The sequence below is a fragment of the Gadus morhua genome, chromosome 17, assembly GCF_902167405.1.
Source record: "Gadus morhua chromosome 17, gadMor3.0, whole genome shotgun sequence".
Taxonomy (NCBI): Eukaryota; Metazoa; Chordata; class Actinopteri; order Gadiformes; family Gadidae; genus Gadus; species Gadus morhua.
In genome coordinates this window covers 1,111,778-1,128,622 of record NC_044064.1, presented here as the reverse complement: position 1 = coordinate 1,128,622, position 16,845 = coordinate 1,111,778, and the positions used below count along the sequence as shown (strand labels likewise).

Here is a 16,845-nt window from a genome sequence, read left to right as displayed (position 1 = left end):
GCAGAAGTCGATGGATCTGCTGTTGAAGTTTGAACCGTAGTTTTAGAAGTCAGTTGGACAGAATTCACAGTTGTAACGGTTGAAGTCAGAACCGTGGATGCAGAAGTCACTGTTCCATCTGTTGAAGTCAGATTATTATTATACTTATTATATTATACTATTAAATTACACATAATTTAATAGCAATTTGACCGATTACATTCATGACATTAACGATGATGAAAAGAATAATTCTGACATGTTTAGTCTTAATCTACATATTTTACTCTACATTCTGTGCGTGATAATTCACGCAGGAGGCTTCAGTATTAAATTAGTTACTTGTAAAAATAATCTGTCAACAGTTTATCACCTAGAAGATCTCCGTCTCATATCTGCACTCGATTTCCTCCGGAAATTCAGGCAATAAATCAGGCTCATAAAACCTTCAACCATGAGATTCGTTTTTGTAGAAAGAAACTTAAAGACACCGGGCGAAACCTAACTGAATCATGTTATGAACACCCCCCCACCGCCCCCCAAACAAAGACACACACACTCACACACAAACACACACACCGATACATTTAGTTAGAAAAGTTTCTAGTGAATCAATTATCTTAAATAAGCTATATCTGCATCTGCATATACTCTAACACACACATACGCACACACATACACACGCACGCAAACACAAACGCGCACCCAAACCCTACTATAGGAAGCACATTCAGAAAGGATTACATTCACTCATCTTTTTTTCAAACATTTTCCTAGGCTGGGGCATTATTTAAAAATGGATCGAATTCACAAATAAATAGAAATAAAGTAGGTGAGTCCTTGTTTCTACAACATGAACAGCTTCCTGCAGCTGGTGCGTTGATTAATGAAGTGTGTGGCGGTGGAAGGGCGGATACGAGCTGAGCCCGTCCCAGGTTCTGACACAACCACATTAAACTAACCAACAGGTTCAACTAACTGGTCAAACTCGACGGGCGTGCGTGCAAGACATCAAGATATATAGTCAGTTATACATCATATATATATATACATGAATGAGAGAGAGAGCGCGACAGTGAGAGAGAGAGACAGAGAGAGACAAAGAGAGACAGAGAGAGAGAGAGACAGAGAGACAGAGAGAGAGATTGAGAGAGACAGAGAGAGAGAGAGAGAGAGAGAGAGAGAGAGAGAGAGAGAGAGAGAGAGAGAGACAGAGAGAGACAGAGAGAGAGATTGAGAGAGACAGAGAGAGAGAGAGAGAGAGAGAGAGAGAGAGAGAGAGAGAGAGAGAGAGAGAGAGTGAGAGAGACAGAGAGAGAGAGTAATTTACATTTAGGGCATTTAGCTGACGCTTTCATCCAAAGCAATTTACAATATGTAAACGTACATTTGTCAGAAGGTGAAACAATATATCGCTGTCAGTACAGTAAGGAACATTAATTAGTACAGTCATTTAAATTACATGTATATAGAGAGAGAGACAGATAGTAATTTACTTATATACAGTATACATAAAAAAAATTCAGATATATCTCTATATATATATATATATATAATCTATAAATTATTATATACTGTAAATATATCTCCCTTTTTATATAGATAGAGTCAATCAATATATACATATGATGTATTAATTAGTATATGCTGCTCTACCTCTATAGATACCCCGGCATCAAGCCGCTATTCAAGTCGCCATAATTCATATATTACGCCTTTATTTCTCATCGGTTAAAGCACCTTGTTAGCTTTGTATTTAACCGATAAACCTCATCCTCCTCACCACCTACAAGGCCCTAAACAACCTTGCACCCCCGTACATAACAGATCTCCTCCGCCGCCACTCCCCCACTCGCTCCGCTGAGGCCCACCTTCTCACCCCCATCACCAGGACCAAGTTAGGGTATCTGCAGGTTTCAGCAAGTCAAATATAAGACTATCCAAGACGTTTTTAATACCACCTTCAATGAAATTTAAGACCTAAAACACGCAACGGTGGGGGTTGGCAACAGACGCAAGCCAACTTCGGAAACGGACGTCTTCCAGCCAACTGTTCTTGAATTTGCACCTACCCATTGTCGCAGATAATCGTTTATATATGCAGCTATCAAGAAAGAAGCCTCTCTACATGTCCTTCCTGAAAAGCTCCCCGAGAAAGATAAAAAAATAAATAGTGCTGCCCCGACAAATTTAAGACCTTGAGTTACAGTATTCAAGACAAGCATGTGACATTTGTAACGAATTTAAGACTTTTTAAGGCCTTCAATTTAGAAACATGAATTTAAGACTTTTTACGGATGCGCGGACACCCTGAAGTAGCGCCCCCTGGGGGACAGAGCCTTCGCCATCGCCGCCCCTCCCCTCTGGAACTCCCTCCCTATCGCCATCAGAAACTCCCGATACACTCCTTTGATTCAAGAGTCAACTTAAAACCCATCTCTTCAGGACCACCTACAACATCTGACAAATCATCCTCCCCCATCTTCCACCCTTTCTCCCTCTCTTATTGTGACGTCTGTTGTTGTGGTGTTGTTTATTTTCCTTTTGTTTGAGTGTCTGTACTGTCCGTAATCCTTTTTTTTGTAAAGCGTCTTTGAGTATTTAGATAAGCGCAGTAAAAAACGGATGAATTATTATTATTCATACATACGATACATTTCTTCCTCCTTCCACCATCTCCTCCATTATCTACAACATGAATCGCTCACCCTCCACCTGCGGTCCACAGAGGACCACCACCCAGGTGAACACCACCCAGGTGAACACCACCCAGATGCTCCTACGAGAAGTCGAGGCCATCGCGGCCCGCAGCCTTTCTGAAGTTAGCCGGGGAGAAACGGTTCCTCATGAAAAAAAAAAGAGAGCGTAATCCCTTGTTTGAGCGCGTCCAGCGGGATCCCAAGGAGCTCCGGTGTGTGAATGTGCAGTTTGCTACTGTGGTCGTCCTTATCTTCCGGACATCCCAGTCCGCCAGTAGGAAGCTGGCGTCAGCTCATAAAGGGCTCTACGTGTGATAAGGAAGAGGGAGTATGCGGCCATACCCCAACAAAAAGCAATCAAACAATATTCAAATTCCACAACACTCCTCGGCAACTCTGATAATATTTATTTGAAGATGGTTACAGGGTAATAAAAGTCCTTCCTGAAAGGGGCAACGGTTTTAGGAAACAAAAAACGATTTCAGGCCAGGGTAGAACAGATCGAACAGATTCAAAATCTTTTAACCGACAATGTAGGTGTTACGTATAATTTCTTCAAAAATGGGTTTGGTTGCATTGGTCTTTAATGATTGACCGAATATTCATTAACTAGCGGTTCAGGCAAGCGCATGACCTTTGAAGGGATATTTATTATCACAAACATATCTTAATAGTAACAACCATACCATACAGAATAAACTTTACTCTCACTTGCGGATCCCACGAACATTCATTAGAAAAGGTTTTACATGTATCAAGAGTCTGGGCTAGATGGGGTTTGGGGGGCCTGACACAACCGCAGCCCCAGACGAGCTCTTTCTACGGCCCTGCCTCAAACCCCCGCATAGCGGCGGTTCACGTTCAGCGACGCCAGACGTACTTCTTGACGTGCGTCAGACCCTGTGCGCCTCACAGAACGTAAACAGGGAGGACCGGGCATACAGCGAGCGCTACGTCGGGGAGCGGCGTGTGTCCACAGGCTAGCTAAGAGCGTTTCACCAAGAGCTTCAAGGGCACCTTGAACGGGTTGAGGGGGCACAGCGGGGGCTCGGGCGGCGGCGGCGGCGTGGTTGTCTTCGCCGCTACCACGCGCTCGCCGCGGTCACTCGAGTAGTTGTGTTCTCCCGCGGCGGCCGAGTTCCCGGCGTCCCGGCTGGGTTCCGCTTCGGCGGGGCCGGGGCGGGTGGCCGCGGCCGGCGGCGGGGGGACTTCACCCCTCTCTGCCCGCGGGGCGGGGGCGGAGAGGCTGGCGTAGGTCTGCATGGGGTCAGGGGTCAGGGGGGAGAGAGACGTAAGCGGGTTGGGCAGGAAGAGCAGCTTTGTTGATCCTCCGTGGCGTGCGTTGTTGGTTGAGGGGACAGTGTGCCAAAGGGGATCTCATTGGTTAATGAGAAGTTCGATACAAAACAATTAATTATTGGTAATGATGATTGTTTTATTATTTACAAGGTTAGGGTTAGGGTTATGCATTAATGATAAAAACATCTCTGTATTTGTATTTCCGGTTATATAAATATGACGTTTCTGTTTGGTATTAACCAATACTAATTATTAGGGTTGGACTTTAACTTTGGTGAGTTGGAATCAGATACTGGGGGAAGCAACACAGTTCTTTCTTTTCTGTGTGTTTGATATTATTATTTTGCTCTTCTTTTTTTAAATTTTGCTGTGATATAAAAAAGAAATAAAACAACAAATACTCAACAAAGACTTTCTCTGAGAGGAGTGAAACAGAGTGCCCCTGCACGTTTGGTGGGTGAGTGGACGTGGCCGGTGGGGGGGTGGGGGTGTGTGTGTGTGTGTGTGGGGGGGGTGGGGATAGCTTGGGGAAGCAGCCTCACCTGGCCCAGTGCTACTGGACTCTGCGGCTGGGTGAGGCTACATACCTGTGCTGCAGTGAGTAATCTGTGTGCACAGATTAGACCAGCCCTCACCACACGCCCTCGTGCACGGCAGCATCGGGCCGTGTATCGTTATAAAAACATCATTAAACCGGATTCCAACGCCGCCATCCCCTGCGCCCTTATAGCCCCGTAAAAGTCCCCCAGGTGGGGTGTAGCACGCGGATACTGCTCCAGGCACGCAGGTAGGGCGTGACAACCCTCGCTCAAGGCATATGTTGGTGTCACTGTTTCTATTATTATATATTTTTTTACATTGCATTTAAATAATGTGTACTGGCACTGGGCCACTTTATGATTTATACTGTTTAGACTGTTGATACTGTTTTTCCTTACTTTAGAATCCATTTTTGTTTTCTTTAGCACTACTTTGTATTGTCATTGTATTGTTTTATATCCTGTGTTTCCACGGCTGCTGTAACCAAGGGATTACCTCTCCGGGGGATTTACAACGTTTTTATTTTTTTATTGAATGAGTGTGAATTTTTTCTAAACCAAAGGCCGGTTCTCCCCTTACGGGTTTGATCTGCGTTCTAATTTGTACAGTTGAACCCCGTACCTTACCAGGGGTTACCCGTATGGCACCGGGTTGAACCCCATTGGGAGCCACAGCTATACGATTATTGTAAACAGGGACACTTTACATCAGTCAGACTTTAGTATTTATTTTTCAAGTATCCATGACGACCCAACAACCCCAGTAAAAGGAATGACTGAAGGTGTTTTATTGTCTGCAGCCATATTCCAGAGGTGAAGACACGCGCTTTTAAACGGGGTGAAGCTTTATGGGCCATGACTTCTTCATGTAATGTTTAACTTTTTCCCATAAAAAACCTGACTAAGATTCACAAAACAAATAACAGAAGGGAAAAGAAACAGCGAGCAAGTTTTAAAGCCTGTGCGGGATTACACTTTTATTGTGTTGTTTCTTTATTTTGGCCCACACCCTCTATCTGCGTTTGCGTTATTACCTCGATCATGTGCTGGCGTAGTTTGCCTCCATCCAGCAGAGGGAGCTCTTCTGGCAGCGCCATCAGCAGGTCCAGCACCACAGCGCACTCTGGAGGCCAGGAAAGGAAAGGCAGCAAGAAATTAATCATACGATTTGCCTTCTAGACAACACAACAGGGCTTGTGATCCGGTATTGCCAATATAATATAATGAAGCTGTAATGTATAACTATAATATATAAACACACACACACACACACACACACACACACACACACACACACACACACACACACACACACACACACACACACACACACACACACACACACACACACACACACACACAATGAATTCAGTGCATTTTGCGCTAAATCATTTAATTGGCACATCTCAATCCATCTCCATATTACGAGACGTAATGTGACGTAGAGTCCCATCATTGCAGTAAGAGACGCTTCCCTGTTGTCCCGACCAGAAGGCTAGGCTAGGCTAGGCTATCCAGAGGGCGACTTCCAGGGGCCCCGTGTGACGCCCACCAGGGACCCGCCCCTGGCTCCTCAGGGACCTCAGAGCTCCGCCCTACCATCCCCCGGCCGGTTGAGACACTGCACTGCATCTGTCGCCAACACCCTCGGCTCAAAGCCACGCCCACCTTCCAGAAAACCCTTACCGAGTTTTGAGTTACTAATATGGGTCTGTCGTGTTTGGGTAATGATTCTACAATACTGGTGATGATGTCACCTTCGTGAGCAGATTACCAGGGAAACCGCCGTGGCCGCTGACTCACTGCAATTATTTGCAATGTCAACTATGACTTGGATTCACTTCGACCAATCAGGAACGGCGATTAGTAATAAGGAACGACGCGGGTTCCACCGTGGAGGTCAACATCGTAACGGCCTTGTGGGGAGGGGTGTGGCCGTCCAACCCTTTATTATCTGATCTGATATCCTCAGGTCAGACCCATTATTATCTGATCTGATGATATCAGATCAGATAATAAAGGGTTGGACGGCCGGTCCACTCATCAGAGAGGATAGGAAAACGGCATTGTTCATTCGATTGAAATGAAATGGAATTAGGTCTTAAAACAGTAAACCAAGACCCCATGCAGCCCAGAGAGGAGACAGTGCAGGAGCCCAAGAGGAACTCATCGATTAATAATAATAAGTTTGTGAAAAATAATTTATTATTGGTAATGACAATTAAAAAAACATTTCTATATTTTGTGTTTTCGATTCTATAAATAGGGGATTAGTATTAACTAATACTAATTCTAAGGTTTGGACGTGACTTTTGCTAGTAGGAGTCAGATACTGGGGGAAGGACCGTGCGTTTGATATTATAATTTTGTGTTTTCTATAATAATGTAAAAATAAACAGTGACGGCTGGTGGTGATTTTGGGTGGGTGGGCTAAAGAATGCATTACATTTATCAATACTTCACAGGGCTCCAGACGCCATGAGGTCACCTTTATATCTCTGTTCATAACTTTCATATAATGTGAATGATTTTTAAACAAGAATAAGGTGTAGAGAAAGGCGTGTCTTTATTTGAAGCACAATTATAAATAAAAATAAAAATAAGGTGTTTAAAGTGCTTCACTGAGCTGAAATTGAACATTTCGAACTAAACCATTAAGCAAAATAAAACTTTTGTGCTTAAAGTATTACACAATTAAAATGTTGACCGGTCTCCCTTTGCGCAAATTGCGGCTGTAGACGATCACACACTCTTTGGTAGAGACGTCTGTGTCGCCGTCAATCATGAAGGACATGTAGGCCTATGTGGCGTTTCCGACGTCCGCAGCTGTCTTTTGCTTTAAGGTGTCGCCTATTACTGCAATGAATTGTGCACATGCCATCTCATTGCTATACGTCGAGTTGAGGTTCAATCAATTTTTCATCATGAGAATAATTTCGGATTTAAATTTGGTGAATGGCAACTCCTCTTTGGCAATGTTGTATGCAACATTAAATTAGATCATTTCCGATTCCTTAGAGAACCTTATTGCTACTGCCTGTCGCTGAAATGCAGCTGGGAGAGGGGCCACTTTCTCTACACACTTGTCACGTCATGTTGGGTTATTTAGACAGCTTTATTTAATGTTTCGATACGAAACGTTGTTGACCCGCTTACAAATGCACTATTACCGGCCATATTCTGACCGCACTCCTGACAGTAAATCTGTACATAGTTTGGTTGATGTGTCCCCAATCTCTTCACTTCCAATTTTTCCTCCAAAGACATTAAAGAAAACTGATTAGAAAGTAAATAATCCACTTCGTTCATTTTCATGCTAACGCCCACCATACTGCACTTGCGCTACTGTGCTGTGATTGGTCGAAGGTCACAGTACTGTAGCTACTGTGCTAGGTCAACCTTTGGGCTAAACTAATTTAGCCCAAATGGGAAGCATATGAAGGGGGCGTGTCAGGGCACCTGTCAATCAAACTTCAATGGAAGCTTACGCTACTGCGCTTGGGCTAAATGAAATTAGCCCAAATGGGGGCGTGTCATGACACCTGTCAATCACAATAAAATGCCCGCTTACGCTACTGTGCTTGGGCTGAATGACTTTAGCCCAAATGGGAAGCATATGAAGGGGGCGTGTCACGATACCTGTCAATCAAAATTGAATGGAAGCTTACTCTACTCCGCTAGGGCTGAATACATTTAGCCCGTTCACTGGAAAAAAACGAAGATATATCATATATCCTGGGTTTTTCTGTCACTTTTTGGTGCTGGTGCTGCTTTAGGTTTACCAAAATTTAAAACAATATGTTCTAAGGTTTTTAATAATATTTTTTCATTTTTACTGTAAAAGGTAGGGAGGGCTTAGCCCTGTTAGCCCATTTATACCAGCCGTCCCTGGAAATAAAGTCAACTTGTCTCGTTGCTCGGGTCAGAAACGCTGTTTGAGACTCACTCCACCAAGTGGTACACTGACGGAAAAGAGGAGCGAAACGGAGAGCCACTGCAGACAGCATGAACCCACAGTGTAGTTAGTGGACGCTTATTTCGTTGTAATATAACGGAGACAAAGACGTGCCCTACCCAAGGGCGAGAGGGGGCCGTCCTTGCCCTCCCTCCAGGGGTGGGAGAGGTGCAGGTATATCTTATTGAAGTCCACGAAGCACTTGGACCTCTGCTCCTGTTGACCTGCCTTGCCTGGGCCTTCAACAGGTTCCTGAAACGATTACACAAGATGTTGAATTTCTCTATGCCAAACCAAATTAAATAAAATCACTTTAATTAAGGTTAAAGTCACAGGCTTTATTTGCAGTTAACTGATCTGGTTGAGCCAGACATAGAGGGAACCCCATTGGAGCATGTAATCATTTCAAACACTGTATTATTCTGGGTTATTATTTGGATGCAGGGCATTAAGTTATAAAGTGAAGTGAAACAATCTGAAAACGTATCCCTTAAACTTTTTGTGGGTATCACTGTGTTTCTCATGTCATGCTTTCTCAAATAATTAAAAACAACTTTATTTCTGGTATCCTAGAGGTCCATTAATCACGCTACAAAGTTCCTTGTCTAGATAGTTTTCTCTTGGTAATGTTATTTTATTTAAATGTTGTTGCATCTGATTTAACCTAGACTATAAGATATTGTGTGTGGATAAAATTCTCTATAAAAGGTCACGTCATTTCCAACGAGGCGTGGTTCGCTAGCCATTCAAGGACCAGCAGTGATCTGTGTTAGCAATCGACATTAGCATTAGCATTAGTATAGCATAAAAACACACAGGTCTTACCAATGTGTGAGCAATCGCCAATAGCATAAGCATAGCTTCGAAACAGACAGGTCTTACCAATGTGTGAGCAATCGCCAATAGCATTAGCATAGCATCGAAACACACAGGTCTTACCACCCTTGAGCCAGGCTTGTCCGTTGCCCCGGCAACGGCCGACGCTTGGCTGAGCCGCGGCAACAGAGGCGTGGAGGCGGCTGCTTGGCAACCTGCCCCTGGCAACGCAACGGAGGGCGTGGCTGAGGGCCCCTGCCCCGGCGTGGACGGAGGGACAAGCACCCCTACAGGGGGGCCTGACAGGGGGACCCGGACATGGGTCAGGGTCACCACGGGGGTCTGGAGGACGGGGGCCAGGCACCCCGGGGAGGGGCCCCTGGGAGGGAGGGGCCCTGAAGGGGATCAGGATGGAGAGTCAGAGATACTTTAACTACATCTTATCGTACAAGAGTAAACAAGTACTAATCTTATATTATTAATGCAATAATAATAATATTATTATTATTATTATTTTAAATATTACTTATCTTATTCGACCTAATTCTATCGTTTTCTTCTTATTATATCGTGGACCAGAGATAAACTCAATTTACGTTCCTAGATCTCTGGCCCATGTTTTGAAATTTACAGTAAAGTTGACTTGACTCTGATATAGGCTTGGTTCCTCAACACTCATATAGTAGCAACAATACAAGATCCCGATAAAGTTAGTAAAAATAAGTAAAATATGTATGTAAAAATAAGTGGCAGCATCAATGAGGTAGCATAGGATGCAGATTAGGACAGAAAACCCCACAACTCATCGGTCCACAGACTTCTTCCTGTTTGGTTTAGATTCAAGCAAGATGCACCATGAAGGTCCCGCCCCCTCGCCTCTCAGCCAATGAACTGAAGAAACCACCTGGAGTGACAGGGCCGGTCGTGGGGGGCTGGGCGTGGCCAGACCGCGGGGGAGAAACTGCAGAGTTGAAAGGGGTCTGAGGTTCTGTGGACGACACAACCAGCATCTGAGAGAGAGAGAGAGAGAGAGAGAGAGAGAGAGAGAGAGAGAGAGAGAGAGAGAGAGAGAGAGAGAGAGAGAGAGAGAGAGAGAGAGAGAGAGAGAGAGAGAGAGAGATTATATTTACCTGATAAATATAAACTAGAACATCATTCATGTAATAAATACTTAAAAGAAAAATAAACCTGATTTAATTAATCAACGCAAACACATGACTTCATCATCGACTTGAGCTTATATTCCTAATCATGGGTACGAAACACTGAATCGTTAGAGTGCAGCCACGCCGTGTTGCACTTTCACAGTAGACACTAAACCAACCGCACGTGCAATCATAGCGCAGCCGCGACACAGACCGGCACGCCGGCTGTCTCGATGACTCTCTCTCTCACTCTTAACCTCCATCATAAACCTCCATCACTCGTCTCCATAGCAACCTGGAACCACAACACCCACTAGCCCCGGCGCCCGCGCCCTACCTGAGAGAACGCCTTGGCGATGTCCCCCTCCAGGTCCCCCGCCACGAAGCGGGCCGTTTCCCGCCACAGCTGGAGAGGCTCCTCCCCCTCGCCCTCAAGCCCCGCCTCGTTACCCCGCTGCCTCCGCAGCTGACTGGCCCCCCTGCTGACCGCCCGGACCTTCAGCTCACGCACCACGGTGCGCAGCTGGGGGCGGGTGGGAGAGAGAGAGAGAGAGAGAGAAAGAGAAAGAGAAAGAGAAGAGAGAGAGAGAGAGAGAGAGAGAGAGAGAGAGAGAGAGAGAGAGAGAGAGAGAGAGAGAGAGAGAGAGAGAGAGGAGGAGTGGGGGTTGGAAAGGAGAGAGGAGTTCGATTAAAGGATTCCTATATTACGCAGGTTCAAGCAGCTGACCTGCTGTTTGAGCGTACTGTGTGCTGTATAGATGTGCTTACTGTCAGGTCCACCACCTCGTGTATAGATAAGTTACCTGTTCATCATGAGTCGCTTAATTGTTAATATATATTTATATAGTTGTGCTGACCCCCACAAAAGAAAATACATACTACTGACATAGATTACAGAAACATAATTGTGTGAGTGACTGAGTGAGTGTGTGAGTGAGTGAGTGCGTGATTAAGTGTGCGTGCAGTGTGCTACGACGCTGAAGTTGGCATCCGATTCGCAGCATCCGATTCGGCTTGAAAACCACTTAGAATCTTCAAATCGGTCCTGGTTGAAAAACACTACACCTAGACTCTTCAAATCTGGACTACATTATCACAGTGAGGCTATACATTATGTAAAACATAGTTTCAGATTTGTGAAACCTTTACCCTATTTGTGAAAATGCAATACAGGCTTATTTGAATGTTTTTTAGGGGTCCAGACCGAATTGAATTTTCACAAATAGGTTAAAGGTTTCACAAATCTGAAACTATGTTTTACATAATGTATAGCCTCACTGTGATAATTTAGTCCAGATTTGAAGAGTCTAGGTGTAGTGGTTTTTAATCAGGATCAGTTCTAATGCGGTCTGGACCCCTAAAAAGCATTAAAATGTGCCTTTATTGCATTTTCACAAATAGGGTAAAGGTTTCACAAATCTGAAACTATGTTTTACATAATGTATAGCCTCACTGTGATAATTTAGTCCAGATTTGAAGAGTCTAGGTGTAGTGGTTTTTAATCAGGATCAGTTCTAATGCGGTCTGGACCCCTAAAAAGCACTAAAATGTGCCTTTATTGCATTTTCACAAATAGGGTAAAGGTTTCACAAATCTGAAACTATGTTTTACATAATGTACAGCCTCACTGTGATAATTTAGTCCAGATTTGAAGAGTCTAGGTGTAGTGGTTTTTAATCAGGATCAGTTCTAATGCGGTCTGGACCCCTAAAAAGCATTAAAATGTGCCTTTATTGCATTTTCACAAATAGGGTAAAGGTTTCACAAATCTGAAACTATGTTTTACATAATGTATAGCCTCACTGTGATAATTTAGTCCAGATTTGAAGAGTATATGTGTAGTGGTTTTCAATCAGGACCCGTTCTAATGCAGTCTGGACCCCTAAAAAGCATTAAAATGAGCCTGTATTGCATTTTCACAAATAGAAAAAAGGTTTCACAAATCTGTAACTATGTTTATTATAATGTATAGCCTCATTGTGATAATTTAGTCCAGATTTGAAGAGTCTAGGTGTAGTGGTTTCCAATCAGGACCGATTTAAAGTGGACCAGCTGCTGAATCGGATGCTGCGAATCGGATGCCAACTTCAGCGTCGTCAGTGTGCTTGCGTGTGCGTGTGCGTGTGTGCAACCCCAAGAAGGGCCGTCGTGCAGAGCGTACGGTGCTCACCTGCTCGATGGACCGCTTGGGAACCCTCTTCTGCAACCACTCATAGTCGATGTCCGGCTCGACGCGACGGTGCCGCTTGAGCCACTCGAGGCCCTTCAGCAACCTGCGCTGCTCGGTGACCCCCCAGGTGCACACATTCTCCATAAGCCCGCGCCGGTCGCGCACCTGCTTCCGCACCGTTCTGCTCTCCTCGTAGCGTTTGGTCAGGATGCGCTGCCGAGGCGGGGGCTTCATGGTGTCCTGAGGCGACGGTCGGGTCCTAATGTAATGTTGTTGTTGTTGTTGCTGCTGTTGCTGTTGTTGCCGTTTTCTCTCCGATCATGCCATGAAGATAAACAGTCGGCTGAGGGTTTGGAGGGGACGGCTTGCAGCAACACTGCCTTGTTGCCGGAAACACAATTTCGAGCTCTACGGCGAGCGATAAGGCCGTATGCGCGGATGCGTACGCATTTGCCGCGCCGAACTGCGCGGTTCCGCAGTTCGGCGTTAACTTCTTGCGGATACATTTTATCTTTAATACAAACGAGAAAAACTAAATGTGAAACACCGAGTGAAACAAAGTCGGCGGTGGATCGCACCGTAGAACATAAAAGATATGGCAGCGGTGGGATTTGAACCCACGCCTCCGAAGAGACTGGAGCCTTAATCCAGCGCCTTAGACCGCTCGGCCACGCTACCCCTATGAACAAATAGTTGAGAAAAAATAATAAATTCAATTACCCGAAATATCGTGCTCAAATCGGATGTAATTAGTAGTTAAACGCTACTTATTGCATAGCATATTTGACCCAGATTTGGAATACTGTATTTACATTACTGCGTTAAACTTAGTCAATATAGGTTAAATTCATTCATTTTTTTTCGACCTAACAAATGCATGCATGGATAAATGTGCACCAGTAGGCTATACCAGTTATGTCTCTATGTGCATGCGTCTTTATGTGTGTATTTCTGTGCGTGTGCGTGTGTGTGATTTGCAGGTATGCCATACTAACAGAGGTGTCTGTGACGAGGATAAAAGCATAACTAATGTTGAATAATGAAAGAGTAATGATGGTATCTGAGCAAACCACCAGAAAACCGCCCTTACTCATAGTGGCCCCTCCCTTGGGAAGCTGTTTATAGAACAGGCACCTTGTTGGTTTAATCACCGTCCCTCACAGCTGACCACAGACCAAGGGCCCGACTGCTATCAAAAGCTCTGCAGTCATGGTGACGTTTTTTTACATTTATTGCGTTTCGCAGACGCTTTTATGGGACCTACAATCAGTTCATTTGTCAGAGGGAAGAGAAACAACAATACATCGCTTTCGGTAAAGAAGGATGTTCACCGTTTTGCACAAATAACAACCATAACTTGTGTTGATCCTAGGAGTGCTTTGGGGCCGGGAGATGGAGCTTCTGACGCAGGAGGGGGACTTGCAGACCAGCAGATTGTTCGGACCTGGGCTCTCAACTCTGTGGGTCTGCCCAGCAGCTGACATTGCAGCAGGGAGCGTCTGGGGGGGAGATATTTTGGAATATCAGCTGGAAGAACAGTTGTTCTACTGCACACGTGTTCCTCGAACCACAGCGTAATAAAAATATACTACTAAACACTAGAAGACTTTTTTTTGTATAATTGACAAGTGTGTGTGTGTGTGTGTGTGTGTGTGTGTGTGTGTGTGTGTGTGTGTGTGTGTGTGTGTGTGTGTGTGTGTGTGTGTGTGTGTGTGTGTGTGTGTGTGTGTGTGTGTGAGAGAGACAGAGATAGCGTTAGATCGCAGCAGAGCTAGACGGAAACAGAGAGAGAGAGAGAGAGAGGGAGAGGGAGAGGGGGAGAGAGAGGGAGAGGGAGAGAGAGAGAGAGAGAGGCCTCTCATCTTTCCGATGCAGTTTGGATATAATTCAGGATGCACTGCACTCAGCGTTGGGTTGAGTAGGGATTAGATCTATGTGTTCCCTTATTCGACTACCTCCAAAGTAAACAAAACTTAATGGACTTAATAGAAATACTTGCTGGTCATTGACTGTTTACGGATGGAAGTGTTAGAGTGTGTGTGTGTGTGTGTGTGTGTGTGTGTGTGTGTGTGTGTGTGTGTGTGTGTGTGTGTGTGTGTGTGTGTGTGTGTGTGTGTGTGTGTGTGTGTGTGTGTGTGTGTGTGTGGAAAGTTCACCTGCTCTCATTAACATGTCATTACCTTGCTACCCTGCAATACGAGTACAATACAGATCTTTCATCAAACTGTTTTCTTTTTCCTATGTGTTGATAAAACCAACATTTTGACATATGCCTCTGACTTGTATTTTTCCGGTAGCCCACAAATAAAGAGCAGAAGCCTGAAGGAGGCTTGTGTATAGTAGTAGTGGATGACTCTCTCCCCCCCAGACAGACCCACGTACAGCCCAGCAGAGCCGGCATGAGCAGGGACACAGACCATGCTCTCCCTTATGTCCCACTGCCATATGGGAGGGGAGGGGGGGGAGGAGGAGGGAGGAGGGGGAGGCAAGGGAGGAGGAGGGGATGGGAGGGAATAGCGGGGGGATGGGGTCTAGCAAGCCAGTGGGGGAGGAGGAGGGTTCTAGGGAGCCAGTGGGGGAGGAGGAGGAGGAAGGGGGAGAGGAGGGGAGGGGCTTGATGGAGTAGAGTATCCAGCTAGGAGAGGCGGGGCTTGTGACACAAGGAGGCAGTAATTCCTCCCATACAAAAGCCCTTGTGCCGGGTCGCCAGTACCCAGCCCCCGGTCTTACAGTCGGTCGCCTCGTCTGAGCCCAGCCACTGCACCTGCTCACAGCATTCCTCGACTTCCACAGCACGACCCCACGGTAAGTGTGTGTGTGTGTGTGTGTGTGTGTGTGCTTGTGTGTGTGCGTGGATGGAGAGGCCGTTTAAATGATGAACGCTTGCCACTGCGTGCCGGGTTGTCTTATCATGTCTGGGATGGCTCGGGTTTGAGACTGAGAGGCTGTCGGGGTTTTTGTCGGCGAAATGTCTTCCGAGCAGCCGGAGCGATGAAACGAGGTTACAGGGTTTATATAAAGGGGGGATTTTCCATCCTATGCCCTCTCAGTATCAATCCATTCATCCATCTATTCGGCCATTTTGTTCGACATTTGTGGTGGTTTCTATTTATTTATTTTTTATTAAATACTGATAAATCAGACACACAAAAAAATTGGATTTAGTAATGGGTAAAAAAAAATATATATTTTTTTTTTGATCTAGTCTCTCCACGAAAAGACAATCCTCCGGTCGGGAGGCTGCATCACTTTTAATTGAAGATGCCTGAGACCGTATATTCCTCCAATCAATACGCGGTTCCTCCACCCGCGGAGCGCCGACCAACCAGGTCCGTGCCCCGTGCGCCTCAGCCCTGGCACGGTGCTGCAATGTGCGGGGGACACTCTGAACCGCAGATGCTTTTATTGTGAAGGTCCGATGGAGACGAGCTCTCAAACGAACGAATCTGATTGAATAAAAGGGAGCGAGAGAAACGATAGATGTAAGGATGGATGGATGGATGGATGAATGGATGGATGTTGGGCTGGGGGGGGGGCGGGGGGAGCGCTGGCGCAAAGAGGACCGGCGAGTAGGAGGGGGTTGGGAGATAGATACCCAAACCATTCCTCATTAATGCTCACACACTCACAACATTCGTTTTTTTTGTTGCGACACATCGGGGTCCGATGCGGTGCAGGACGGCTGGTCTCCCTCCGTCCCCCGTGCGCCCACCACCGGGTCTGTGTGTTTGTGTGCGCGTGTGTGTGTGTGTGTGTGTGTGTGTGTGTGTGTGTGTGTGTGTGTGTGTGTGTGTGTGTGTGTGTGTGTGTGTGTGTGTGTGTGTGTGTGTGGGGGGGGGGGGGGGGGCAGGGGGCTAAAAGGTTTGCGCTGATACTGATGCATCTTCCACACCAGAATAACCTATAAAATACCGCTGCACCGAAAAACTGCACGCATGTGATTGTGTGACCCACTGCCTGATGGGGTGATGGGGAACGACCAGATAACATTTAGCTGATTAACCTTTTACTTTCTGAAGTCTTCACCGAATAAAAGATTTGTAATATGGAATAATGATTCAATCCAATTTCGCTCCTCACCTACGCAATCTGTCGTGCAAAGTGTACAGCATGTAGATTTGAATTGAAGACACGCGTTGGAGGGAGGGATTCTGACGCAGCCGAACGTTCAGATGTGTGACTTGGTGACATTGTTCGACCAAATTCGATGGGTCACACATTTCGGCGGAACAAGCACAGTGCA

General features: G+C 45.6%; 2 protein-coding genes, 1 long non-coding RNA gene and 1 other non-coding gene across 4 annotated transcripts in view; 2 read left to right on the top strand and 2 right to left on the bottom strand.

Moving 5' to 3' along the window:
- Positions 1–3,067: 3,067 nt before the first annotated feature.
- snapc2 (small nuclear RNA activating complex, polypeptide 2) lies at positions 3,068–13,070 on the bottom strand. Its single transcript, XM_030337575.1, has 7 exons — positions 12,603–13,070; positions 10,770–10,955; positions 10,192–10,297; positions 9,411–9,682; positions 8,591–8,723; positions 5,551–5,639; positions 3,068–3,935 (listed from the first exon to the last, which is right to left on the bottom strand). The coding sequence occupies exons 1-7, from the start codon at positions 12,834–12,836 to the stop codon at positions 3,663–3,665; spliced, it is 1,293 nt and encodes a 430-aa protein (XP_030193435.1). The 5' UTR covers positions 12,837–13,070; the 3' UTR covers positions 3,068–3,662.
- Positions 12,502–14,194, top strand: LOC115529116 (uncharacterized). Its single transcript, XR_003973452.1, has 2 exons — positions 12,502–12,729; positions 13,975–14,194. It is a non-coding gene; the product is annotated as an uncharacterized LOC115529116 (long non-coding RNA).
- Positions 13,199–13,280, bottom strand: trnal-aag (transfer RNA leucine (anticodon AAG)). The gene has a single exon. It is a non-coding gene; the product is annotated as a tRNA-Leu (tRNA).
- A 1,062-nt stretch (positions 14,195–15,256) lies between the features above and the next one.
- The window catches only part of LOC115529101 (N-acetyltransferase 16), a gene marked incomplete in the record, with an annotated part of 8,490 nt that continues 6,901 nt past the window's right edge, over positions 15,257–16,845 (top strand). The window contains 1 exon segment of the mRNA XM_030337586.1: positions 15,257–15,400.

What these genes read in the sequence shown, in the direction of transcription:
- snapc2 (XM_030337575.1), bottom strand. Translation starts at nt 12,836, where the DNA reads ATGAAGCCCCCGCCTCGGCAGCGCATCCTGACCAAACGCTACGAGGAG. An exon ending in ACAAGCCTGGCTCAAGGGTG is followed by an intron (nt 8,724 to 9,410) that starts GTAAGACCTGTG and finishes TAATCGTTTCAG; the next exon opens with GAACCTGTTGAAGGCCCAGG. An exon ending in CGGCCCCCTCTCGCCCTTGG is followed by an intron (nt 5,640 to 8,590) that starts GTAGGGCACGTC and finishes CCTGGCCTCCAG; the next exon opens with AGTGCGCTGTGGTGCTGGAC.